This window comes from Bradysia coprophila (assembly GCF_014529535.1).
Source record: "Bradysia coprophila strain Holo2 chromosome IV unlocalized genomic scaffold, BU_Bcop_v1 contig_106, whole genome shotgun sequence".
NCBI classification, from domain to species: Eukaryota; Metazoa; Arthropoda; class Insecta; order Diptera; family Sciaridae; genus Bradysia; species Bradysia coprophila.
In genome coordinates this window covers 1,859,585-1,885,054 of record NW_023503372.1, presented here as the reverse complement: position 1 = coordinate 1,885,054, position 25,470 = coordinate 1,859,585, and the positions used below count along the sequence as shown (strand labels likewise).

At 39.5% G+C, this 25,470-nt stretch overlaps 4 protein-coding genes across 4 annotated transcripts; 3 read left to right on the top strand and 1 right to left on the bottom strand.

The window, feature by feature from the left end:
• Positions 1–988: 988 nt before the first annotated feature.
• On the top strand, positions 989–2,368 carry LOC119070706 (piggyBac transposable element-derived protein 4-like). Its single transcript, XM_037175158.1, has 2 exons — positions 989–1,635; positions 1,939–2,368. The coding sequence occupies exons 1-2, from the start codon at positions 989–991 to the stop codon at positions 2,366–2,368; spliced, it is 1,077 nt and encodes a 358-aa protein (XP_037031053.1).
• Positions 2,369–4,216: 1,848 nt separating this feature from the next.
• On the bottom strand, positions 4,217–5,588 carry LOC119070843 (transcriptional regulator ovo). Its single transcript, XM_037175352.1, has 3 exons — positions 5,169–5,588; positions 4,535–5,099; positions 4,217–4,481 (listed from the first exon to the last, which is right to left on the bottom strand). Exons 1-3 carry the CDS (start codon positions 5,340–5,342, stop codon positions 4,249–4,251), a joined length of 972 nt encoding a protein of 323 aa, XP_037031247.1. The 5' UTR covers positions 5,343–5,588; the 3' UTR covers positions 4,217–4,248.
• Positions 5,589–8,543: 2,955 nt separating this feature from the next.
• Positions 8,544–12,463, top strand: LOC119070859. Its single transcript, XM_037175372.1, has 2 exons — positions 8,544–9,234; positions 12,208–12,463. Exons 1-2 carry the CDS (start codon positions 8,820–8,822, stop codon positions 12,390–12,392), a joined length of 600 nt encoding a protein of 199 aa, XP_037031267.1. The 5' UTR covers positions 8,544–8,819; the 3' UTR covers positions 12,393–12,463.
• A 336-nt stretch (positions 12,464–12,799) lies between these two features.
• On the top strand, positions 12,800–23,291 carry LOC119070855. Its single transcript, XM_037175368.1, has 5 exons — positions 12,800–12,907; positions 20,458–20,550; positions 20,607–20,913; positions 21,013–21,120; positions 22,906–23,291. Exons 2-5 carry the CDS (start codon positions 20,464–20,466, stop codon positions 22,974–22,976), a joined length of 573 nt encoding a protein of 190 aa, XP_037031263.1. The 5' UTR covers positions 12,800–12,907; positions 20,458–20,463; the 3' UTR covers positions 22,977–23,291.
• The last annotated feature ends 2,179 nt before the right edge of the window (positions 23,292–25,470 follow it).

Here is a 25,470-nt window from a genome sequence, read left to right as displayed (position 1 = left end):
AACTGCTGCGGCCGGAAAATAAAAGTCTCACAATTGCGAAAAGCTGTAGGATTTCCATCGTCCAGGTAACAAAAACGTAAATTTATTTGTAATGAATTCGGTACAAACCAATTCGAAAGTTACAGGTTAGTTAATATACCTACTGGACTCCGGAAGTTTAACCTTTTAGAAACGGCAGACGTGTATATTCGTTTTCATGTATTTGTAAAAAAATTTCGTTCCCGTGGAAGTAGGCTGGTGTCATTGGATTAATCATTATAATCATTCTTTTGACAGTCGCCATTTTACTATAAAAAATCTAGCGAGCATAGTCAGAATGGGTGAATTCACTGAATTTTATTATAATTGTGAGTCTGAGAGTGATTCAGATGTTGAAGATAGTATCTACAGTTCGTCAGCAGATAGCAGTGATGAAGACTATGAGCCAGTACAAAAGAAACGAAAAATGTCCACAACTCAAAATTTATTGCCAAAAAAGCGTACATCGATCAGAGGTGAAAAAACTAACAATAAAAAAGAAAAGAAAAAAACCGGCGCGTGCAGCACACGTTCGAAAATTGATTATCAAAATAAAAGCGGAACGCCGCACAGTGGTGCATCATCTTCATTTGAAAGGCACACCGGTGCAAGCAGCACTCGGTCGAAAATTGATTATCAAAATAAAGACGGAACGTCAAAAACATCTGCCTATCGAAATGCACGTCCCATGAGATCTTCGAAGTATCCGAAAGCGTCGGTCCTACCGACGAAACCCAAAAATATTGTCTCGGCTGGAAAGAAAAAACGAAAACGATTGAATGTAACAACAACAACAACTATTCAACAAAAAAACAAAGGACAAGTAAATGGATGGAAACACGGACACTTCACACCAACACTGTTTGATTTCGACGCATCTGCATCAGGTCTTTCACCCAATGTTCCACAAAGTTCCAACTACGACGAACTTTTTTTCTTCGAATTATTTTTTGACGATAAGCTTGTGGACATGATTGTCGAAGAATCGAACAGATACCATGAGACGATTCCAATACGATGCAAGGATTCAAACAAGAGAAAACATCAAAAGGCGTGGGAACCCATCGATCGGAAAGAAATGTACGTTTTTCTTGCAACATTCATGTTGATGTCGGCCGTAAAGAAATCGAAGATGCAGGAATATTGGTCGACCGATCCTTTGATCGAAACGCCCATTTTCAAAAAAATAATGCCGAGGGACCGCTTTCTCGAAATCCTTCGAGCACTTCATTTCAATGACAACGAAAAACAGGTGCCAGGCGATAGGTTGTTCAAAATCAGACCAGTTATGGAGTTGCTGAAGGACAGATTTCCATTTTTCATCAACGCATACAAAAATTTGGCGATAGATGAAAGCTTGATGTTATGGAAAGGCCGTTTATGTTTCAAACAGTTCATCTCGTCAAAACGTCATCGTTTCGGAGTGAAACTTTTCATCCTTTGCGATTGTTCGACTGGAGCCATACTGGATTTCATTGTTTACACCGGATCCAATACAGAAATTATATCGTACGAAGAACTCGGAATTTCAGGCTCTGTTGTCATGACACTTTTGCAGCCTTATTTGGGGAAAGGACACAGCGTTTTCCTAGATAATTGGTACTCGAGTCCAAAGCTGTACGATGAACTTCACAAACAACTAACAGGCGCGTGTGGTACGGTAAGAAAGAATCGACAAAATATGCCGCAATTCGAAAATCTACAGAAAGGAGAAATCATTCATTTGCATAAAAACAATTTGATGGCTTTGAAGTGGCAAGACAAACGCGATGTTCATATGCTCTCAACATTGCATGAACCTGGTTTCGGCCCGACTAAAAAGAAGAATTACAAAGACGATACTACAATTTGGAAACCGTTTGCAATAATTGATTACAACGCGAATATGGGGCCGATTGACAAGTCTGACATGCAAATAAGCTTTGTAGAATGTGTCCGGAAATCCGTCAAGTGGTACAAGAAATTTTTTTTTCACTTGGTGGACATGACTGTCTTCAACTGCAATGTAATGGCTACCATACAATCTGGACAAAAATGCGGCCTGGGAAAGTTTCGAAACGAATTAGTCCGCAAGTTGCTTTCGAAATATGGACAAATTCAAACACCGAAGCAACGGATAGTTTCGGCCGCTTCAACTCCATATCCTAAGCGCTTGATCGATCGTCATTTTCCGTCGAAAATTTCTTCCGACGGAAGCTCACGTTTGAGAACAAGAACCTGCTTCGTATGCAGCCATTCAAAGAGAAGAGAAAACAAAAGATCATCGTCAAGGTTTGAATGTGTCGATTGCAATGTTGGGCTTTGTGTGTCGGAATGTTTCAGAGAATACCATACCTTGTTGCACTTTTGAAATATGCAAAATAAATTATTGAAAACAAACAAACCTTTTCTGTATGAAAGCACGAAACCGAAATGTCAGCCATTATTTATCGACTAAAATTTTCTTTTGTCGAAATGTGTCAAACTCGATGCTCCATCTGGATATTACTTTTCGAAAACAATAATTCAAGTGCAGCCAACAAGATGGCATTATAATGTTGGCAATTTTCAAAATTGCCATCATCATCATCAAAATGATGACTTAGGACTTGACACTAAGTTTTCAAGTGTGTCCCGATTTTACAATTGAAAAAATCACTCGTCCGAAAACGAGCCGTTTCTAAAAGGTTAAATTTAGAAGTTATGGTTGTATTTGTAATACTTAGAGTTATAGTTAATAAAAGTCATATCTAGTGAAACTCTGTTGTCATGTCTGTCTAATTCATACGATCTCTTAGTTCCAAGTATTTTCGGTGCCAACTGTTACGACTATTAAATGTATTTAGAGTGATTATCAACAAGAAAAATGCCAAGGTTAAATGACGTAAGCCGCAGGTGAAAAGTCATGTTATCGACTTCGCCTTGGAGTAAAAAAAATTACACGAAAACTCAACTTTTCTTAACAAAGCGGAAAACCCTGCTTGACAGTACAAGTAACATTTCAACTAACAAATAGTTTACCTTTACTATAATGGTAAAAGTAAAATAGTATTCTCCGACCACTGCCGGATTTTTATTTAAACTTGAAGGATAGGTCTTCAGTGGTCGAATAAAGTTCAAAATTCAATACACAGGTAATCGGAACTGTCTTACGACTATTAGTCTGTTACATACGGCTATTCATCTGTTATCGATAACGACGACAAAAATATGACAAGGCCTGGATATGGATGATATGGTCCTTCATATCGTAAATTGCATGTTAAAAAAATTGACGTACAAGATTTGGAATCAACAGTTTATAAATAATTTCATAACTGGAAGTAATAGAACCGATAATAATAATACTGGTCTGTAACATGTTGAGGTATTAGAAAATTACTTTAACTGCAGGAATTTCATATGACTTAATAGGTCTTAAGTGGTAGAATTAAATTCAGAATTAGAAATTTGGGATCGGGTACATAGGAAAAAAGATCGGAAATGTCTTGGTACCGTTAACCAAATCCGGAATAAGGTATGTACAATACAGAAAATCTGCGGCAAGCATTTGACCAATATTATTATCGGGTCTATTACTTCCATCGATCAAAGTATTTTGAATCAGTTGATTTCAAATCTTGTACTTCATTTTTTTAACATGTATTTTTCTATATAAATGACGATATTACCCAGAGCTGAGCTTGTCGTTATTTTTGTCGTCGTTATCGATAACAGATGAATAGCCGTATGTGACAGGTTAACACATTTATAGTCAACAGAATAAGCACAAATTTGATTGAGCTGTTTTGTCAGGTGGTCCACTCATACAGTCACATTGCTTATGCATTCTTAAAAATACGGTTGTACTACCAGAACGAGTACAAGAAAAAATAACACGTATGTATGGGTTGATCAGCTCGTCAAACATCTGAAGCAAACTTAACGACATAGTCACTGGAATGTTGACACCAGTTTGCTAAACCAACTCTTAGTTTCGTGTAAAGCTCGGTACAAGAATGACTTGACATGAAACCCGAAAATAAGAACATCTTGCCTGACCTCAAATGTCCGGAAAATTGGAATGAAAATTCCAGCTTACCTGAAATCTGACTTGACAGTGTTCAACAAAGCGAGGAATCGTCACCAGGTGACCCAGTCCTCATATCTTGACCCTGAAAGTCTCCGCCTTTTGCTTTATCACGATCGAACAACGTAATAGTAAAAACGCAAGTGAATATAACATTGTAAGAACTATGTATTGACTCCAAGTTACAGCGTAAGCAACGAAGTGTTAGCCGGCAGTTTCAAATTGTGAATCTTCCGCAAATGTGACCGTAGATTGCTGTTGGTGTTGAACGGTTTCTTGCAAATATGACAACGGAAATCTTTATGCGTTCGTATGTGCTCGTACAGTTCTGTGGGCAGCCGGAATCCTTTCAAGCAAAACTGGCAAACGTGTGACTTTTTCGTGTGTACAATTAAGTGGTGCGACGAAGCAAACGCTGTGAAAGGGAAGGAGTTATTAGTGTCGATTGCCAGTTAGATGCAGTCATACCTTTCGGACAGTATTTGCACATGTACATTGAGTCCTTGTCATTTTCGTAGTCTTTGCACAAGAAACTGTCGTTGAAGTCCAGATTGTCGCTGGCGATGTGGACGGCCGCTACGTCGACTGTTTTCACAATAACTGGTGTGGTTCGATCTTTCGATAGCAGCGATATGTCCGACATGTCAACCTCTTGCGGTTGAGTCGTGATAGTGTATTGGGGAACCGCAACATAATTTCCAATACCTTCCGATAGTCTGTTTTGCATCGTTCTGCCCGTTTTCACCACATAGCAGCTTTCGTCATAGTCTTGTTGGTCGTGATCCGAAACGGTTATGCTGTCATCCAATTCATCCACATTCGAGATGTCTGCCATTTCGTTGAATTGAACAATTTGCGGACTGACCGCAGATTCCACCTCATCGACGCATTCGATTATTTTCGACACACTCGATTCGTCAAATAGATCGACGAATCGTTTGTCAGAATCGGAAACCTTCATGGCGAAATCGTAAGCGGATGCAAGGCGATTGGCACAATTTGCGCATATCATCGGTGCTTCGGAGATGCAATCCTGTATGGAGTAATGTGCTTAGCGTTACAAACATCCTCTTTAATAACAAACAAAACAAAAACATCTCACCCTCAGCGATGAGAAGTAGAAGAATGCATTTTTGATTGGCGTCGTAACATCGTCCTGGTCATCGTCAGATTGTTTGGTCGAGATTATGACTCGATTTTCGTCTGTTATATCAATGCAGTCCTTTTCCGACAAACATATGCGGCACATAGTCCCAAAATCAATTAATTTTTCCATTCTTGATGTTTACTGATCTGTTGGTTCCGTAAATCTTATTTTTGTTGATGTGAAAGATGTCAAAATAGCCGTTTGCTCATTTTAGTGATGTCAGGTGGCGCTTAAAAAAAGCTGAAATGACTGAAACCGCCAATTAAGTGAACATACCGCTTCAAATTCAAAAATTAAACGAATCTCCAATTTCAACGACTTTTCCATAGCTTGTTAGGAACCTTGTGAACAACCACAACCGGTTTGTTTCAACGCCTTAAGAATTGTCGAATTTCTTCCATAGAAAAATCGCGGTTTTGTAGTTTTCAGTCAAAAAACCCTTAAAGGGTAAATGTGACGCAAGTCCTTTATCTTACTTACAAAATAACTGATATCGCTGAGGGTGACGCATTGTGACACAAAAAATTTGTGAAAGAAAAAAAATTACAAAGCGAAATTTGCGTCGCAAGTTGCGTCAGTTTAAATTCTTTCAGTACATTTTTCAACCATTTTCCTAACAATAGGTTCCTCAACATCTGCAACTTGTGACGCAAATTTCTTTTTGTAAAATTTTCTTTCAAAAATTTTCCAAATATGTAAGGTTGAGGGTCGTTGGAGTTGAAAGGGGGAAGTCAAAAAGGTGCTGTAAATATGATCCGCCGTGTCACCAAAAAAAAAGTAAAACAATTTTGGTAGTGGACGTGCGTCACGCCCGCTTACTAACGTGCGGAGATGATTATATGAGAAATTTGAACTACTGCGTCGAGCTGTTCCCCTATATCTGTTCTGTTGCATGGTTTGCAGTACCTTGGTTCTATTAATCGAATCTCATGAATTTTCGAAGGCTTAACCATGTAAAATCCATTACAAAACTTGAGATAAAAGTGAAAATTCACATTTTCGTATGTTTATAGTTTGAATGAACTCGGCTTCGCCTCGGAGTAACAAAATTCTCACAAAAACTCGAACTTCTATCTTTAGTAATAGATGTACTTGGTTCACAACAAGGGCTCTAACTCACGAGCCAGTCATTTGATTTCTATAAACTTTTTTTTTGTAGATCGGCATAGTCAATACCTTTCAAATCAGCAATGAAAGTAAATTGATAGGTATGGCCAAACGTTCAAATTTGTTCTAGCCGGAGCACATACGGATTTGCATGGCGCCACCTCAAACGAACTCATTTCTAGTGCAAATTTCCACTAGAAATGAGTTCGTTTGAGGTGGCGCCATGCAAATCCGTATGTGCTCCGACTTGTATGGACTGGCCATACCTACTTATCTACTTTCATTGCAAATCAGTGCCTATATTCGCGAAAATATTTTCAAGAAACTCAAATTTTCGCGATTTTCCCAAATTTTCACAAAAAACTTTTTGTGAAAATTCACGACAATTTGAGAAACTAGTGGAAATTTGAGAAAATTTGTGAAAATATTTTCGCGAATATAGGCACTGTTTCAAATAGAACAGAAACAGTGAAAAACTGCTATAATTTTCTCTGCCTACACGCTAAAAACAACTGGGGCCTAGTGTCCACCTCACTCTTAGGGCTCTATCTTACGGACCACTGACCTGATTTTAGCAGACTTTTTTTTTTCTCTGATCGGCATCGTCAATACCTTTCATTTGACGTGCCACACGCATTTGTAAGCTTCTTATTTGAGTAGATATACTTAAAAAACCCTCGAACACTTATGAAGCCCTAGCTCCGGTCGGGCCAGTCCTACCATGCCCATTTTAATTTTTATTCATTTCATTTGCATTACTGTACAAATTAAGACTAATTACGGCATTAAAAAGTCATTATAAATCTGTCTAACACTGTAAAACCAATTCCACCCAAAAAGTGGGTGGTGGGTGGTGGGTGGGGTTTTTTCAAGGTCTATTAATCGTTTTCGAATCAGAGTGGCAAGCTGTATCACTGGTCCAAATTTCACAATTCTACTATGAACTGAACTATTTTTGGACTTATACACTAGCATATGGACCTCTACTAATGGTTTACTCTATGACCTCACTCTATGATTTACGCGCTCTTCGCTTTTCACTTGCCAAACGCTTCCTATAATCTGTCAAACACCGATAGTTTAAGTAAGTTTCATCGGTGACGGGAAAAATCTCCGAGTGCATTATCGTTGCAAAAACGATAATATCGTCACACCTGGCGATATTATCGTTAAATCGTATACTTGTTGAGTGTGCTGTCAAGTCGAGACGTTATAATTTTTGCTGGCACCGAGTTTTGCTCATTTACTATTTCGTCGATCTAATCAGTATATAAATTGTTGGTGAATTGACCCACTTGCACTCGTTGCACGTCAATCAATTGGAGTATTTGCGTATTTTCGTCATTTGTTCCTGAAATTGCCGCTCGCAAATCTCATCATCAAGATAACCTAAAATTCTTCAACGTTGAACGTCATTCATCAAATCGGTTGTATTCATCGTCCATTTTATAGACTTCTCAGCTGTTCAACATACAAAATGTCAACGATATGTGTTGTTTGCAAAGATCCGATTGTCAGTGTGGATTTTATCAAGTGTGAAGGAATTTGCGCTGGTAAATTCCATTCCAAATGCGTATCACTAAACAAGACCACTTTGAATGCAATTACCAGCTGTCCGAACGTACACTGGCTGTGCAACAATTGCAACACTGGTGGCAAAACAATCAGCTCATCCATCGACAATATGCGTACCGCTGTTGATAACTTGACCAAATCGCTGACTAGCGATCTGCTCAGTGGATTCAAGATGTTAACCGAAACTTTAGCGGCTAATATTACATCGATTCATCACTCACCGAACAGTTTTGGCACTGATAGCCCTAATCCAGGGAAAAGGCGTAGAGAAGACTCGTCAGACGTAATGGAATTAGATGGTGGACCCGCCACTAGGAGAGTGCGTTTCAATAACAACGATCACAGCAAACATAATATCGTCGCCACGTGTGATCTCAGTGAACGTAGGAAAAGTATCGTCGTGTCTAACATCGACAAGGGAATCACGTCAGACTATTTAAACAAGTACTTGTCCAGCGAACTTAACATCGACGTGTCAGTTATTCGAACCACGCTGTTGAAACCGGCTCGACTTGCCGACTGTGATATGAAATTCCTTCAGTATAGAATTTCGGTTCCGGCGAATGTTTACAACATAGTCACTGCACCAAGCACTTGGCCAGCTGGTGTTAAAATCAGAGATTTTGTCTTTACTCATCGTTCCAATAACATTGCCTGCGTGTCGAAGGAACATTTTTTATCGAAACGGATGCCTCAATCAACTGCTCCCGACATACGCAATCAGCCGCCATTAGAGGAGCCGACACCGATTTTACCGACATTAGAAGCATTTCCGACAGAGAATCTTATAGAAATAGTCGACCTAATCGACCCATTGATCAACCGTTCGGCCTAATTAACAATTCGCACGTAGTAACTGACGAAAATTCTAATGACGATGCTTATCCTTTGCTGATCAGTGATGAACCATATGACGATGATGCTATGTATACCAGTCCAATGCTTCTACCTTTATCGTTAACGGATCGACGTGATTTATCGGGAATGAGTAGTAACGAGTTTACTCAACCGATTGCTGATGTGAATGACAAAGTAAATACCACTGCTGTTTTATCTATCGACCAACTGCTAATAGACGAAAGTCACATGACTGTGACCGACGAATGTAATGAAACGTTGAACCGACGTGCACGCCAAGAAACATCGATCGACGTTGCCAATCCTAATCCAACCGCTGACGAATTGCTGTATCAAATTGCAATGAATAGAATAACGATGATCTACCAGAACGTGAGGGGTCTCCGCGGAAAAACAAAACAATTCAAACTATCGTCAACCGGATGTGACTCTGACCTAATTGCTGTGACTGAATCTGGCCTCCACCCTGGAATTTATGACGGTGAGTTATTCAATTGTAATGATTTTAGTGTCTACAGGTGTGACAGATCGGATCTGAATAGCGAACATGATCGTTTTGGCGGAGTCTTGCTAGCCGTGAAGTCGTACATTCCTAGTGAGAGAATCGTAGTCCCACAGACCGAGACCGTTGAGCTTATAGTTGTCAAGTTGTCGTTTCGTGAGATGTCAGTTTACGTGTGTTGCTTGTACATCCCTAGTGGTTCGCCGGTATCTGTTTATTATGAGTATGCCACTGCGTTGCAAAGAGTGATTGATTTCGTTGACTTGAACGTTGAAGACAAGTTTTTTGTGTTGGGCGACTTTAACATGAGGAATGTTTCTTGGATCCGCGAAGCAGATGAGGGCGGCGTGTTCTCATCTAATAACCTGTTGGCAAGCCACTCGTCCGATGTGTTTCTCCCGTGTAATGTTGGCTCCGGTGCCGTCGCCGATATATTGTACTGCTTGTTGGGTGCCGATCTGAACCAGGTCAATGGAATTAGGAATTTCCAGGGTAGGACGCTAGACTTGGTATTCGCTAGTGACCCGGGCGATGCATCAGTCAAGTTGTCCGCTGTTCCTCTCGTTAATGTCGATGATTATCACCCTCCGCTAGAGATCGAATTTTCTGTCGGTGTCGACATCGCTGACGACTGTGGGTCCGATGACCTTGAGTATAACTTCAAGAAGGCTGATTTCGTCAGTCTGAATGCTTACTTGGAATCGATACGTTGGGACGATGTTCTGTTCGGCGTTACGGACGTGGATTTGATGGTTGACCATTTTTATGAACGGTTGTCAATTGGTTTTGAGCGCTGTGTTCCCACTAGGAAGAAGTTGTCGAAGTCTCACCCGCCTTGGTATAGTAAAAACTTGTTGAAATTGAAGAATAGACGAAGCAGAGCGCACAAGGTTTTCAAAGAAAGAGGCGATAACGCTAGTTACTTAAAGTTTTGCGCTCTTCGGAACAAGTTCGACGTGTCTCAGGCCAGAGCTTATCGTTCTTACTTGGACAGGACACAAGACGATTTGATTGCGAATCCAGCAAGCTTTTGGAAATACGTGAATCTGATGAAAAAATCTTCGGGGTACCCTAGCCTGATGCACCGTGGAAGCAGACGAACAACGAGTGCGAAGGGCAAATGTGATTTATTTGCCGATTTTTTCCGTGACGTCTTCGTCAATGAACCCACACCCGTTTGCCGAACGTTTGGATTGGATAAATGCGTTGACATTGGCTCTCTGCATTTGAACGAAGAACAGGTCCTTGGAGCACTGAACGCAATTGATACATCGAAAGGTGATGGTCCAGACAATATTTCGCCACTACTCCTGAGGAATTGCTCCGATGCGCTGTACAGACCGCTGCTTAGAATTTTCAATTTGTCGCTCGCAAGCAGTTTCCCAAAACGTTGGAAGGATTCGTATGTTGTTCCTATTTTTAAAAACGGCTCCAGGTCAGACGTAGAATGTTATCGAGCTGTAGCGATCTTACCGATGTTTGGTAAGCTTTTTGAATCGATTGTCTGTGACGTTCTTACGTGCAAATTCAGGAAAGTTGTGTCGGTTTTGCAGCATGGTTTTATGAAAGGACGGTCTACTTCAACGAACTTAGTCGATTTTGTGAATGAGGTAATCGGAGTGGTCGAGCGTGGACGTCAAGTTGATGTGATCTATACGGATATGAGGAAAGCTTTCGACAGAGTGCACCATGGCTTGTTACTTCGTAAGCTGAACGAGCTTGGCGTACATTCATCAATGTTGTATTGGTTGCAGACGTATCTCAGTGGTCGCACTCAGCACGTAAGGCTGTTAGGATGTAAATCTGACCAGTTTTCGGTAACGTCTGGTGTTCCCCAGGGAAGTCATTTGGGCCCTTTGTTGTTTCTCATTTTCTTCAATGACATTGTGAGGGTTTTGCGTTCCAAGTGTTCGTTGTATGCTGACGACCTCAAGTTGTACCGTGAAGTGAAGTCTTTGGAAGATTGTATCAGTCTGCAGCGTGACCTTGAAGCGATCAATCGCTGGTGTGAAGCGAATTTCTTGTGCCTGAACGTTGGGAAGTGTGCCTCGATGTCTTTCTTTCGGATTCGTAACCCGATTCGTTTTTGCTACGCGATTGACGGAACGCTTATTAAGAGAGTGACTGAGATTCGTGACCTCGGTGTGACGTTCACCGAGAATGTTTCGTTTAGTAGACACGTTGAATTAGTGATAGCTAAAGCGTATTCGATGTTGGGCTTTGTGAAGAGAGTGTGCCGTGACTTTGACAATGTTGAGGCTCTTAAGAGTGTTTATTTCGCGTATGTGAGATCCCATTTGGAATATGCTTCGGTAGTCTGGTCACCTTACTACCAGAATGGTGTAGATGCGATTGAGTCGATTCAGAAACGTTTTCTGATCTATGCCCTGAGGAGGACAGTGAGGAGAGATTCTAATTATCGTCTCCCGTCGTACGTGAGTAGGTGTACGATGATCGGCTTGGACAGCTTATCTCGCAGACGCATCAATTTGGCAGCGATGTTTGTCTACGACGTTTTGACCGGTCGCGTTGACTCTCCCAGTTTGGTTGGAAAGTTTAGGGTTAATGTGCCTGCCAGGGATTTGAGGAGTGCCAGCTACCTGGTACTGGCAAGGCATCGTTCGAATTATGGCCTGTTTGAACCGGTCAATAATCTGTCGAGGATATTCAACTTGTTTTCCCATCACAGTGCTGTCTCAGCCACTCGAGGAGCGTTTCGGACGTCAGTGAGGCTGACATTGTTGACTGATGCCGTATTGAAGAGACACGGCTTCCTGATATCGGCTGGATGAACCTGTCAGTAAGCCAACTCGTGGCCATTTTCGCTCCTTTTTCACCTACACCATTTTGAATTTTGAATTGTTGCTTTATCATTCAGTGACCGACGTTTTTATTTTTATTTTTCATGTTGAATGCACATGTGGCCTATATCCATGGTACAATCGAACTCAGTGTCATCACTACGCTCGCTGCGGATTGCTGGTAAAACGCTGATCGTCCGTAATCGTTTTGCACCGAATACACAAAATCGTGAATCACATAACGAAGGATGGATTAAGACTCCGACGGGTCGACTGGGTCGAAATCTCATCTCCGGGTTCGTTATCAGACGTGATGCTAAAATACGTCAATTTTGAATTTGTGCACGTTGTAATGTATAGCCAGTAAGCTTTTTTAGCCGTTGGCTAGTAATAAAATAAATAAATAAATAAAATAAATCTTTCACTTTAAACAAAACCGGGCATTTTCACTCATTAACTTTCAAAACCGTATCTGAACGGTTAATGTCACATTGCTGTAGTGAACATTGGTCGAAGCATTGAACGAATCGTCAAATGTTCACTGAGTGAAGAATTTTTCGTTCTTGGAGCTCGTTCAGCAACTCTTCGTTAAGTTTCACTGGTGACGATTTTGACACTTCTTTCATATAAAATATGTCAAAATCTTCACTTTGAGTAACGAATTTTTAGTTCCTGAACGAGCAGCTGAACGAGCTCCTGTCATCGAGTATGATAATGTCATAATGACCGTTGGATATATCCAATATATGTTGGTTGTGCTTGACACTTTGTTTTGGCAAAACAAATAAAAAAAAGTGAAAAGTGCATTTCGAATTTCTTTTTGGAAAGTGTGAATTTCGTTACAGTACGTGGTAAGTGGATAAGCTCAAAATTTGATCTGGTTTTCATTTCGATTAGTTTCATTGCTATAAATTCCCAAAATCGATAATCTCATAACAAAATTTTGTTTATAAATAAATCAATGTCAAGATAGGTATTGATCCCTAGAAACAAGGCAAAGATTGAAATGAAAAGTGTGCCGGGTAGCTCAAGTGGTAAGAGCATCACCCCGGAAAGGTGAAGATTGCGGGTTCGTCTCCCGTCCTGGCACCAATTTTTCATTTCAAATTACATGTCCACAAACACACTACCAATCATTTACAGACATTCGTAATGATTTCTACATTAAAATACAGCCATATATACTGTCCACTTCCCAAATCATAAGAAGCTGCCTTGCTAGAAACCAAAACCAATTTCAAAATAAATTCTTTGTCGCTCGTGTGGCTAGTGGAATGCAATCAATAACCCAAAACATCCACTTTTCTTATGAAAATATCTACGGGTGCATGCGACGTAAATGATCGTGCGTGGTGTCATTAGAAAGGTAACTGCATGTTCTTTCAGGATGATATAGGAGTTAAAATTCACCCCAATTGTGATATGAGCAGTTGAACATATGAGTAAAAATTCTGTTGTAAGCAAAACGCACCGGAAAAATCGAAAAACTCTTCTGGATGACTACTACTGGTTTCAGGTTCCTCCTAAATGTTAATTTAAGAGTTTTCAAGGGTACGCTGAAATTGTAGCCTACATTTGTGCGTTTCGACATGTTTGATCGCTGATATCTTTTTACGAAAGCACATTTTCGAGTAAAAATATGTCAGCTTTGAATAAAAAACCAAGCAATAGAACAGTCGGAGCGTTTGCTGCGACTGAGCCCCGTGCGACCTGTAAACCTATTTTGTCCGAAACCATTATAACCCTAATAAGCCCGTAACCCTTATTCGTCCGTTTCGAAAATGCTTTCAAAACCTTATTGAGTATTTGACATTATTGCCCATTTTTGCAAATTTACTGCGCTTAGCGCAATTACAAAAGCCCATATGAAGTACTTCTCAAGTCTCTCAAGTCTACGATGTAATTTTAGTAATCCGAATTTACAACTTTTTTTTTACCATTTTTCTTGAATTATCTGTCAAACGAAACAAAAAGTAGAAAAATCTAATGAAATATTCTCGATTTATGTGCAAAAACCACATAGGGCCGAGAAGCGGCCTTAGTCCAAGCCAAATTTGAAACTTTCTTACCACCATTCTATTCGGCATTATATTTATTATCTCGCAACTGGAACAGAAACTAGCAAAATCGGATAAAATTTACTCGATTTATGTGCAAAAAACACTTAGGGCCGAGTAACGGCCTTTGAGCCCTCCCAACAAGCCCACGTTGCATCCTACCCAAAAATAATGTTCAGCAACTTTGTTCTACTCGTCAATACCTCTTATTTGATATATCACAAGCAGCTATCGCGTGCGTATTTCTGTAGATATCGACGAAAGACTGAAAAACACCTATAGAGCCCTAGCCCTGGAAGGGCCGGCCCTACCATGCCCATTTTCGAACTTAACCTTACTTTTGTCCATACCAATCAGGGAAAAAAATTTTGAAAATCGGACACGTTTTACTCAAGTTATAGGGGTCACGGACGGACGGACATTTTTTTTTATTGCGGATTCGTCATCTATGAACATAGGCAAATGCTTTGCACTTACTCTTGGTATTAAATTATCTCTCAAATGGAACAAAAACTAGCAAAATCGGATCAGATTTACTCGATTTATGTGCAAAAAACACTTAGGGCCGAGGAGCGGCCCTATGCCAAGGGCCCAAATTGGATTTTTTTTTTGATAATTACTGTTGTACAATCGGCTGTTCTGAACAGAATGAAGAAAACTAAAACTCTCCTCAGAGTGGTGAGTGCAAATGAACGATATGTAATAGATTAATATTAGTCGTTAAGTTAAAGTGAGGCAAAATAGTAATTCAAATAGATTCGTAACATTCGCCCCTTTGAAGGGTATCCTTCAACAATTACAAAGCTCGGAATTTACTTTATACAATTCAAACTCACACACCCTGAACCAAAAGCTTGTTAAAATAGTATTGGGCTAATGCCTCTTTTCTGAAAAGCAAAGAAGGTATTCCCGTCGGGAACCATTAAACTTTGCCAAAACGTTATAATGAATGCTTAATCTAAGTTAGTAATCCTAATTATGCTAAGTTAGTCGACCATCTCAATAGTAGAATGGAACTCAACTCAACGCTGACTAAAGAAAAAGGAAATTCGCTGTCATGTCTGCAGCCTATTAAAGTTAAATTATCAGTCAACGACACCTCAATTAATTGATATGAAAATTACATCAAAATCTCAGAACAAATTTTTAAAATTACTTCAATTTAAATTACCGATCCGACTTTCGTTTTGAGGAATTGTTGTAAAAGATGTCAGTACTCTCAGTGATCATATAAAGTTGATATGAACAGTGCAGTGAAGTGACGACAACTTTGACAAAATGACTTCGTCAGCTATTAAGCCATTAATTTTGTGTGAGATTCCTTCATTATGTTCCGTGCTGCCAATAAAATGGATTTCCATCAGCTCAATTCGATGCATGAGCTTCTTTTTTTTCAATCCATCCTCGTAACAAATGTTTGGAATTATGTTGTTCGACACGCTGACAACCCGCAATTTGTAAATTTGAACAGTTTTTGGCAAACCCGAGTCGATGCAATTGAAATATGTTGATGATTTATCATATCAATTGCCTGCGAGCTCATGTTTACCACATTTTGGCCTTCTGGATCGTAAGAAATTAACGCTGACAGCTCATCATCAATCCCACAATGGAGTCTAGAGAGTCCACTTTTAATTTCGCTTCATGGATCAAATTGCTTGATCCATCCCATTTTTTAAGACTATCAGTCAACGTATGGCATGTATGGTTTCTACCCGTCTTGAAACTGAACAAATTCCACCGGAATGCTACAACAGTTTCCAGAGCGCGTAAATACGCCCTACAATGCGGGTTTTTGCTTTTATTAGAACAAACTAAATTCCGAATCTTTCCGCATTTATGGTTCAATTGAAGTCCGTTCACCGTCAAAACGTAAAATTTTTGACTTTCACCACTTACATGCAAATAAACATAATCATGATTTTCTGGCGCTGGAATCGCAGGAAATGGGGCTTTAACGATGATGTCTCTGGCCGATTTCACCGGACTCGTCGTTGGCACGTGAATATTCGGAACTTCGAGCCGTGATGATTTCGCCACGTTGACCGATTGTTGCGGCCGATTGTCGTTTTTCAGTTTGCCTCACCCAAAATGCGGGACCATTGAACGGATTTGGTTCTTCAACCACAGTTATGTCTTTCCACTCCATTTCATCCGACTCCTCATCATCAAAAATCAATTGTCGTTGCACCGACATCAAATCAAATTCCGAATAGTATTGCGTAGCTGCGTTGTTTTGTGATGGATTGAACGGTTCTAGACATGTCACCGGACTTTTCGACTCTCCGTTTTGAAAATTCACCGTTGTATCGATTTCTGCGAACTGGTTATCTGATCGGCCAATTCGATTATTGCCCTCGCAAACAGCAGTTATCAAATCTATGAATCAATGCATTTCCCGACTGTCCATTTTGAAAATTCACCGTTGCACCCGTCACTCCGATATCGGTCCAATTAGCAAAATTACGGTTATCTGATCGGCCAATTCGATTATTGTCCTCGCAAACAGCAGTTATCAAATCTACCGCCGTCTGGATTGTAAGAAATTAACGCTGACAGCTCATCATCAATTTCCATTTCTACATCAGTTTCCAGTCCAGCATCAACTTCCAACCTCAATTTGATCGATCGGACTACACACATTCGCTGGACTATGGACCTCATTCACACAATTAATGTTTGTGTCGTAAAAACCGTTCTCATCCGGTTCGGGGTCAAAAACAATCATCGCGTTGTTACCGTCGAACGAGGTTGGACTCTTGTGGCCATTTACTTCAACAGGACTTTCTAACGCAGTCGTGGAGCTACTTGAATAATTTTTCCACTCGGAAATCAAGTCATTAACATTAGTCAGCATTGCTAAACATTGATCTGGTTCACAGTTCGCCTGCAAAGAATTTGATCCGGTAATGTTGTTAATAGTCATCGTTGTGTATCCAGCTCGATATTGAGTAGCAGTCGATTTGTGATTTTGATTGCACGACTTCACGCACCCAAAAAAGTTCTCCAAACCATCTTGTGTCTCTGCAATCAAGAGAATATGAAGATGAAGATGATAGCTCACGACAGTCATACAGAAAACATACAGAAAGTGCGATCGTTTCTGACTTTTTCGAACCGACCTACGTAGCTAAACAGTGGTTGGGGACCTTTCACAAATTACGCACGCGCTTGAGGAAAACGGGGCGCGTTTATTTATTTACTAAAAAAGTTCTGAATTAGTACTTATGATTCCAAGATGCATTTTTCTAGCATCCTTCTAGCTTCACACCCTCAACGTTTCCATAACAGATGAGAGGTTTTCGAAAAACGTGCGAAAGCGTGCAAGGGGGAGAGAGCGGTCAAAAATCTGTAAATGGCCCCTTGTACGTACTTAATGGAAGTATACCAACGCATTGATGATAAAAATCTCAATTCTGATTATTTGAGCGAACGAAATCTTAATTCCATTTTCATGTTATCAAAGATAGACGCTGAATGGTTTTTACCTGAACTTTGGAATTTCTGCATCGAATAATATCTTCGCTACTACTTTGTAGCCTCTGATGGTGGACTCATACTTCTTTAAGACTGATGACCGGTCATTTCGTTTCCCATCAGTTCTATCGACGAAAAACATGTTTGAAAAAACCAACAGGGCGTAGTCCCAAAATTGAAAATGAATCGAATTCGGTTTAACGGCACTCTTAAGGTGAAGCTAAAGAAACAATGAATCAAAATGGTCGTTGTCTTTGATAAGTTCGGATACGTACATTTAAATACGTATAAATCGATATCGATATTGCAGATTTTGGATTTTTTTTCCATTGGGTAACACATAAATATTGTTTATGAAATATGGGGTACACGGTAACGGCTTTAGTTTGTAGAAAATTTTCTAGCCATTTTCTCGATGAATCTATCGTTTTATTTCAAAATTATACTAGATCGAGCCAAAGTTTGGTAATTCCATTTTAGCTACGTCAACTATTTGCGCTACCTCATTCACACTACATATGTCGATATACTCACCTCTCATTCACACCAGTCAGCCAGTTACATCTTTGATACCTCAGTTCGGGGATGAGGATATGAATCTTTAGATATTATTGCAAGGGGTCATAGTGTTAGTAAATTGAAAGACCTTACACAAGGTGAGGGTTATAGAAGTTGGATGTGCATTGCGGTTACAGACTTTTGAGAAAAGGTTGTCAAGACCAAATTTTTGTTTATTAGTCAGCAGGCGTTTAATTGCATGTAGGGATGGTAAATCATTGAAATGTATTCAGTTGTCTATGAGGTACGATGTAAAATATACGTATACATGAGTATAGACTACAAACCTTTATAATTCACGACGTTTCGTTCATGCTTTCATTGTTACAAAATAGCAAATACAAAAAATTGGTTTTTATATGGGACATAATTTTAACGCTTCGGTAGCAAAATCGTTCAAAATAGCTCATACACTATCATGTGTGTGACTAAAATATAGTTGGTCGAACACATCATCCTTCACCATCAGATTTAATGTTTGTAACGAGCCAAATAAATAAAACAAAGCCTGGAAACACTTCTGCTGTAATTTGCAAAAGAAACGATTTCCTGAATGAGAACATAGGAAATATTTTATCCTCTTTTAGGAAGTTGATGAGGAAGTAGCCTCATTGTAAAAGTACACTAATTCGGCTTCCATTTTTGTCCTCCAGTACTCATCGTCTCATTCAATTTTTTCAATTTTAAATTCAGATGATCCTAAATACAAAGTATATAAACACTGAAGGTAATGCAGACCCTCAGCGGATCAGAGAAATTACGGATCCAAACTTTCAGGTGAATTCATTTTCGTATGTTGTCTACCTTAGACTTGTGCAACATGACGGCCCTAAATCCTTCCAATTCACCACTAAATACAACTTGACGCAAACGAATTTTATGTGTGTGCAACATAACGCCGCTAAATCGTTCCGAATTCACCACTAGATGCAACTTGACGCAAACGAATTCAATACGTGTGCAACATGACGGAGCTAAAATTCACCTGAAAGTTTGGATCCGTGTGTAACTGTGGATTTGCATTACCTTCAGTGTTTATTTACTTTGCCTAAATAGACCACTAAGTAAGCATATTTTTTGCGACACACATGTAATTCACCTTGAATTTCTGTTTACCAATGGCTGTTAACGTTCACCACAACAGCATCAGATTCTTTCGATTTTGACCAAAAGTTTTCTTTGTACTGCATCGTTTATGCTTTTCTTGAAAACATTAGGACATTTTACGACAACTGTCCCATCCCGTCCAAACAATCTAAACGGAGAAGCAGCAAGAAAGCTAAATTGTGCGTCTATGAAAACACCACACACATCAATGGATTCATTTTTATATAGGCTTAAAAAGAGCTCTAAAGCTTCCTGCTCATATAACCGTTGATGGACTAGATCGGCGGAGTTACTGTATAGTACATTGTGATATAAAATATCCTCCACGATTTTTTTGTAGCTTTTTCGATTTCTTGCGTGTAAGACTCGACTAAAATAAGATGAAGTTAGCAAATCTTGCATGATCTGGCAGTATTTGTCACTATATCTCTTGTCTTGAGTCTGCCGCTCTATACGAAGACGATTTAATTGGTCTTCCTTAATTCTGTCAAGAAATATTGTTTTTGCAATTTCGTACTGGGCTGGTGTCATGTCCACGTCCTGATGTCCTTCGCCATAAGCTTTTTTCTTCTTCTTTCCTCCTTCATCGTCTTGCACTCTGCGTTTTTTTTTTGATTTTTTTGCTTACTGATTGCAGTGAGTACCACTTTTCTTTTTCGTGTATTCTCCATTTTAATCATTTCTGGAAGAACTTTCCCATACTTGAATTGTTGAAATGTAGAGCCACCTCGGTATCCGGAATTTAAATGAACACCCGCCATCGCCGTTCTCGACTTGTACGAACGGGCCAGAGCATTGTTTACTCGTTTACCGCCTAGAATGTTACATTCATGAATTCACAACATATCAAGTTAAAGGCTCTCCAGCATCTTTAAGAGAATGCAGGTTAGACTTATAGGCCGGTATGCATCTGCCATCGCATAAGTCGGTTTACCTGGCTTTGGAATAAAGATAACGTTTACTTCCTGCCATGCTTTCGGAATGTACGCAAACGCTAAGCTGGCTTGGAACAAGTTGACTAAATTTGGTACCAGAATGTTGCCAGACTCAATAATCAAGGCAGGTAAAATCTTATCTAAGCCAGGCGACTTAAAAGGTTTGAATGTACCTACGGCCCATTTCACCTTTTGTGGTGTGATTAATCTCTTTGCTACCGTCCAGATTCTGTTTTTAATTCATTTGTTCACATTCGAATCATCCAGGTGGCAATGGATAAGGCATCCCTCGATTGGGTCAGTCAAATGGTCAAAGAGGTGCAAGATGATCCTGGAAAAATGATCGAAATGCCACCTGAAGTAAGAGGATGAGTTGGTCAGCAAGTCACACAAGCTCATCGGATTGTGTTTTTCAGAATCTTTGTAACGACGCGACCCTGAAGGCCATGCTTAATATGGCTATGATGGACACAGTTGCCACAACGGCTCGAAATGTGGTATTACTTTTCGCCATTCGGATGGGCGACGACCGTCGGCTTTCGCCATTTCTACGGGCCACATTAAGAGAAAAGCTTTGTGAAGCGACGACCATGCCGACCGAATTGAAGTTTGCGTATTTGTCGGAGGCGACCCGAATTTGTAGCCATCCGCGTTTCAAGGCCAAGCTCGCGCAACTAAGCGCACCGAAAACCGCCCGGCGTCAACTGGCGGCATCTCTAGCACGTAAGTAATTTTACCTAATTCGCATAGCCTTTCTTGGCCCACTCGTCTACTCACTCGGAGGAACGGGTCAGATTCATAACTTCATTTGAAATGTTTCAGCAAACCAATCAGCAACCGTGGAGCAAGCAGTGTCTTTCGGGCCATCTTTTGCCGCTGTTTTGTGTGGCGCAGCACCTCCACCTGTAAAGAAGACAACCGAAGTTAAAGGTAAATCTTTTATATTAAACTGGGCTCACTAGGTCCGTTTTTCCACATATGTTGGCCTCCACCGACCTATCTCTGAGCATGTTGCTGACCCATCTCACCACCACACGTCCGACTCCCCTTTCTTCCAACGTCAAAGCCCGTGTTGTCGAAGGCCCCTTCGATATCCATGAAACATCCAAGGGCCACTTCACCAATCACGAGCGACTATCCCACCTTCGCTACCAGTTTGTGCCGCGTGTGCAAATAATGTATATCCTTGGTATCCGGGATACCAGGCAATTTTTTTGCCGAAAAACCGGATACCGGAAATCTACCTGGCCCAGCGCAGCGTTAAGAAATAATGAAAAGGAGAAAAGAAGCGAGAAAATGACTAGAAATCGGGAAATGACCGAAAATCGGCAAATCACTAGAAGTCGGAAAATAGAGGAATAGCCAGAAATCAGGAAATGACCAGAAATCGGGAAATGACCAGAAATCGGGAAATGACCAGAAATCGGGAAATGACCAAAAATCGGGAAATGAACAGAAATAGATGAATAGCTAGAAATCGGGAAATGAACGAAATGAACACAAACATAGAAATAGCCAAAAATCGGGAAATGAATGAAATGACCAGAAAGCGGGAAATGAACGAAATGAACAGAAACAGAGGAATAGCCAGAAATCGGGAAATGACCAGAAATTGGGAAATGGACGAAATGAACAGAAATAGAGGAATAGCCAGAAATCGGGAAATGAACGAAATGAACAGAAACGAAGGAATAGCCAGAAATCGGGAAATGACCAAAAATCGGGAAATGAACGAAATGAACAGAAATAGAGGAATATCCAGAAATCAGGAAATGAACCAAATGTGCAGAAACAGAGGAAGAGCCAGAAATCAAGAAATGACCAGAAATTGAAAAATGGACGAAATGAACAGAGATAGAGGAATAGCTAGAAATCGGGAAATGAACAGAAACATTTCGTTCATTTCCCGATTTCTGGCTATTCCTCTATTTCCGTTCATTTCCTTCATTTCCTAATTTCTGGTCATTTCCCGATTTCTGGTTATTCCTCTGTTTCTGTTCATTTCGGACGGACAGACGGACAAACAAATTTTGTATTGCGGATTCGTTATCTATGAACATAGGGCAAACACTTTGCCCTTACTTAGCTTAGCTTCTTTGTACTTCGTACAGGGCTAAAAATTCAATTGTCTCTCACACGGAGTACTTTTTTGGTAAGAGGAAATTAAGCATTATTCAACAGATCTACTGTCCAAAGTTTACAAAGAGGAAAAAATTGTGTGATCGTCGGAAGTCAAAAAAATGGCAGCAAATTATCGCGGTATCAGTTTCTTATATTTTGAGATTTCCACACCCTCGAATTTATTATTTAAGGGCCCAATGTAACAAATCTCACGAGATGTTGATCTCGTTTTTTTTATTCGGGACTCACCTTCTATCAGTCTTTGGCTTGGTCTCATTTTTTCGCCTGCGTTGTGAAAGAAAAAAATTGTCTGGTTATTAAATTTATTTACTAGTGAGGTAATGTGGCCTTTCCCTCACTAGTGAAGACCCTTTCCCTCGCTCGTAAAGTAAAACGCCATACTTTACACGTGAAATAATTTGATATCTCGTATCACGATGAGTAAAAGTACCTCGGGCTGAAGCCCTCGGATACTTTTACTCATCTGGATACGAGATATCAAATTACTTCACTTGTATAGTAATGTACTATTATTTATAAGTAGGAAAAAAGGACGAAAAAAAAATGTACTAAAATTAAGTTAATTTCTTTCAGAGAACATCGTTTACATCGTTTACGAAGGAAAGTTTTTTTTCTTACTTTTTATTTTTAAGTTAGACATTTAAAGATAAATCAACAGGTTTGTTCCGTCGTACGGTAAAAACGATTTTTGCAAAGCCGAAAACGAACGAGATCATAAACATGTGTGAAAATTCGTTTTATTGCTTGCCCCATGCGAAAATTGATTCATACATATCAATTTGGCGCGTGCGAAAATAGTCGATTACATGGGAGACATTTGCGTGACACTATCGTCAGGGAAACTCTATTTTCGCGGGGTGTTCACGTAAAACAAGTTTTCGCGGGGTGCAGCCAGATGAAGAAGAATGAATCAGCTGAAATATTTAATGCTTTTCAACATCAAATAGACAATAATTATTTTTGTTTTGTGTTTTCGGACACAAATTTTGCAGTGTCGTGAGTTCAATGTAGCAAAAGCATTCAAAACTGTTTGAAGAAAAAAAAATATCAGAAAACTGAAAGTGTCGGCCATTTTTGTTCTAGAAATAATTTCAATGAACACATATGGCAAACACGTTTAGTTGCGTATTTTTTACTTATATTTGAAAACACTGAATACTTTGACCAAAATTCACTTCACTTCACTGCAAAATTTTTAGTCTAAATATTTAACAAAAACAACAAAATTATTGCTCAAATTATCATAAGCCGGAAAAACAATTCAATAGAATGTTATGATGAAAGAGAAAGAAATATTTTGACAAGTACCCCAAGTCAAGTTATAATAAACTGGTCTTCGATCCTCTCGCTCTCAACGTAGCATGTTGAAAGAGAAGCAAATACTTTGACAAGTACCCCAAGGCAAGTTATATTAACTAGTCTTCGGTTTTCTCGCTCTGATCATAACAGTGTTGTTTTCGGGATTTTTTTTGTAGAAGTGAGAGCCGATTTCACCGGTATACTAGATTCGTGTGCAAATGTTATATCGCAACTTTGTTTTGTTTTGTTGATTTTGTCTACGGATAAAATCGTATTGAGAGAAGTTTTGGTTTCGCGTTATGCTGAAAACAAACGAGGCATTCAAAACGTGTTTTGGTCCTTGTTTTCATGACGAAATTGTAGCAAATGTCAAATAAATTTAGAAATTTCTCTATCGAAAATTGCGATTTCTGCATTTGTCAATGAAAACTAGGACCAAAACACGCTTTCAATGTCTCGTTTGTTTTCAGCATTAAGAAATTGATGTATAAGAATCAATTTTCGCATGGGCAAGCAATAAAATAGACTACAGTGCATGCTGCTGGCATGATTCATTACATGAGGAAACAATTTTGAAACTCGCAAACTCACGCGTGTGTTTTAAGCACCTCGGTTTGAAAGCTGTTATTTTGACACGGGTTGTTGCATACCTCGCCTTCGGCTCGGAAACTCTACCCTTGTCAAAATAAAGATTTTCAAACCTTGGCGCTTAAACACACACTCTTATCTCAAGTTTTTCTATGACTATACGATTGATCAAATTTAATATGGTGAATGTGAAGTGTGTTTATTTCCAAGTAAATTGATATGTTTTGTCTATTTCAGTTGTCCGATGCACAAAACGTTGCTCGTACCACGACATTAAATAGATTTTTTCAGTACACGTCCTAATTTTCCTTAGAAAAAGTTAGAACTGGTGCTGAAAAAATCGTCATTTCACGAACAATTGCACGAAAAATACTATTACATGACTAGGGATAAAAAGATGAAAAGTAGAGTTTTCGTGTGAATTTTGTTGATCCGGGGCGAAGCCGAGGTCAACAACAACACGAAAACTTACTAATGTAAAACTTTCCCCTACACTATTGTATGCAATGCGGTAATACATGGATATTTTGTAAAAAAAAAAGTTTTTCATTCGGTAGGTTACTTTTCACTGCAAAGCAGTGCCTATATTCGCGAAAATATTTTCACGAATTTTCTCAAATTTTCTCGATTTTCTCAAATTTTCACAAAAAACTTTTTGTGAAAATTCACGAAAATTTGAGAAATTCGTGAAAATTTGAGAAAATTCGTGAAAATATGCACTGCTGCAAAGTTATCACTAAAACATTAAGATGAAAATGTCACATGTATGTTTGTTGGTTCAGTTGAAGATCGGTAAGTATGATTCGGAAAAGGCAGACCGAAAGGTTTTTCTAAGATCGACCATCGATAGATAGCCAGGCAGATAGAAACATACAGGGTAAGTTGAAAGATTTGGATTGTTCGGAAAAGTCAATTTATTTAGTATCAATTAGTATCAAGTTTTCTTGCAACGGGGTGGGGTTACTTCTAAAGTTGCTTTCTAATTTAATCTCAGATTTTCCATTAAATTATGGCAATTATTTCCACGTAAATCATTCGATGCTTGTTCGACTGAATGATTATTGCTGTCTCCGGAAGAGCTCAACGGAAACGACTGATGATGACTGGCCCTCTCTAGTCTCAGACCGCTGTTGTGACTCGAGGTCGAAACAGTCCGCTTTTCTGTGTACGTTGCTTCACGCAAGCCCTGGGAGGGAAGAGAATCAAATTCTCTGTTTGGTTTTGTTGCTTTTACTTCAATTAGGCATTTCA

Excerpts from the sequence above, each read along its gene's own strand:
- LOC119070706 (XM_037175158.1), top strand. The coding sequence starts at position 989 with ATGATTGTCGAAGAATCGAACAGATACCATGAGACGATTCCAATACGA. Across the intron at positions 1,636-1,938 it reads TGGTACTCGAGTCCAAAGCT|CTTTGTAGAATGTGTCCGGA; the intron begins GTACGATGAACT and ends CATGCAAATAAG.
- LOC119070843 (XM_037175352.1), bottom strand. The coding sequence starts at position 5,342 with ATGGAAAAATTAATTGATTTTGGGACTATGTGCCGCATATGTTTGTCG. Across the intron at positions 5,100-5,168 it reads TCTACTTCTCATCGCTGAGG|GATTGCATCTCCGAAGCACC; the intron begins GTGAGATGTTTT and ends TACTCCATACAG. Across the intron at positions 4,482-4,534 it reads GTGCAAATACTGTCCGAAAG|CGTTTGCTTCGTCGCACCAC; the intron begins GTATGACTGCAT and ends TCCCTTTCACAG.
- LOC119070859 (XM_037175372.1), top strand. The coding sequence starts at position 8,820 with ATGTATACCAGTCCAATGCTTCTACCTTTATCGTTAACGGATCGACGT. Across the intron at positions 9,235-12,207 it reads CCACCCTGGAATTTATGACG|TGTCATCACTACGCTCGCTG; the intron begins GTGAGTTATTCA and ends AATCGAACTCAG.
- LOC119070855 (XM_037175368.1), top strand. The coding sequence starts at position 20,464 with ATGGATAAGGCATCCCTCGATTGGGTCAGTCAAATGGTCAAAGAGGTG. Across the intron at positions 20,551-20,606 it reads TGATCGAAATGCCACCTGAA|AATCTTTGTAACGACGCGAC; the intron begins GTAAGAGGATGA and ends TGTGTTTTTCAG. Across the intron at positions 20,914-21,012 it reads ACTGGCGGCATCTCTAGCAC|CAAACCAATCAGCAACCGTG; the intron begins GTAAGTAATTTT and ends GAAATGTTTCAG.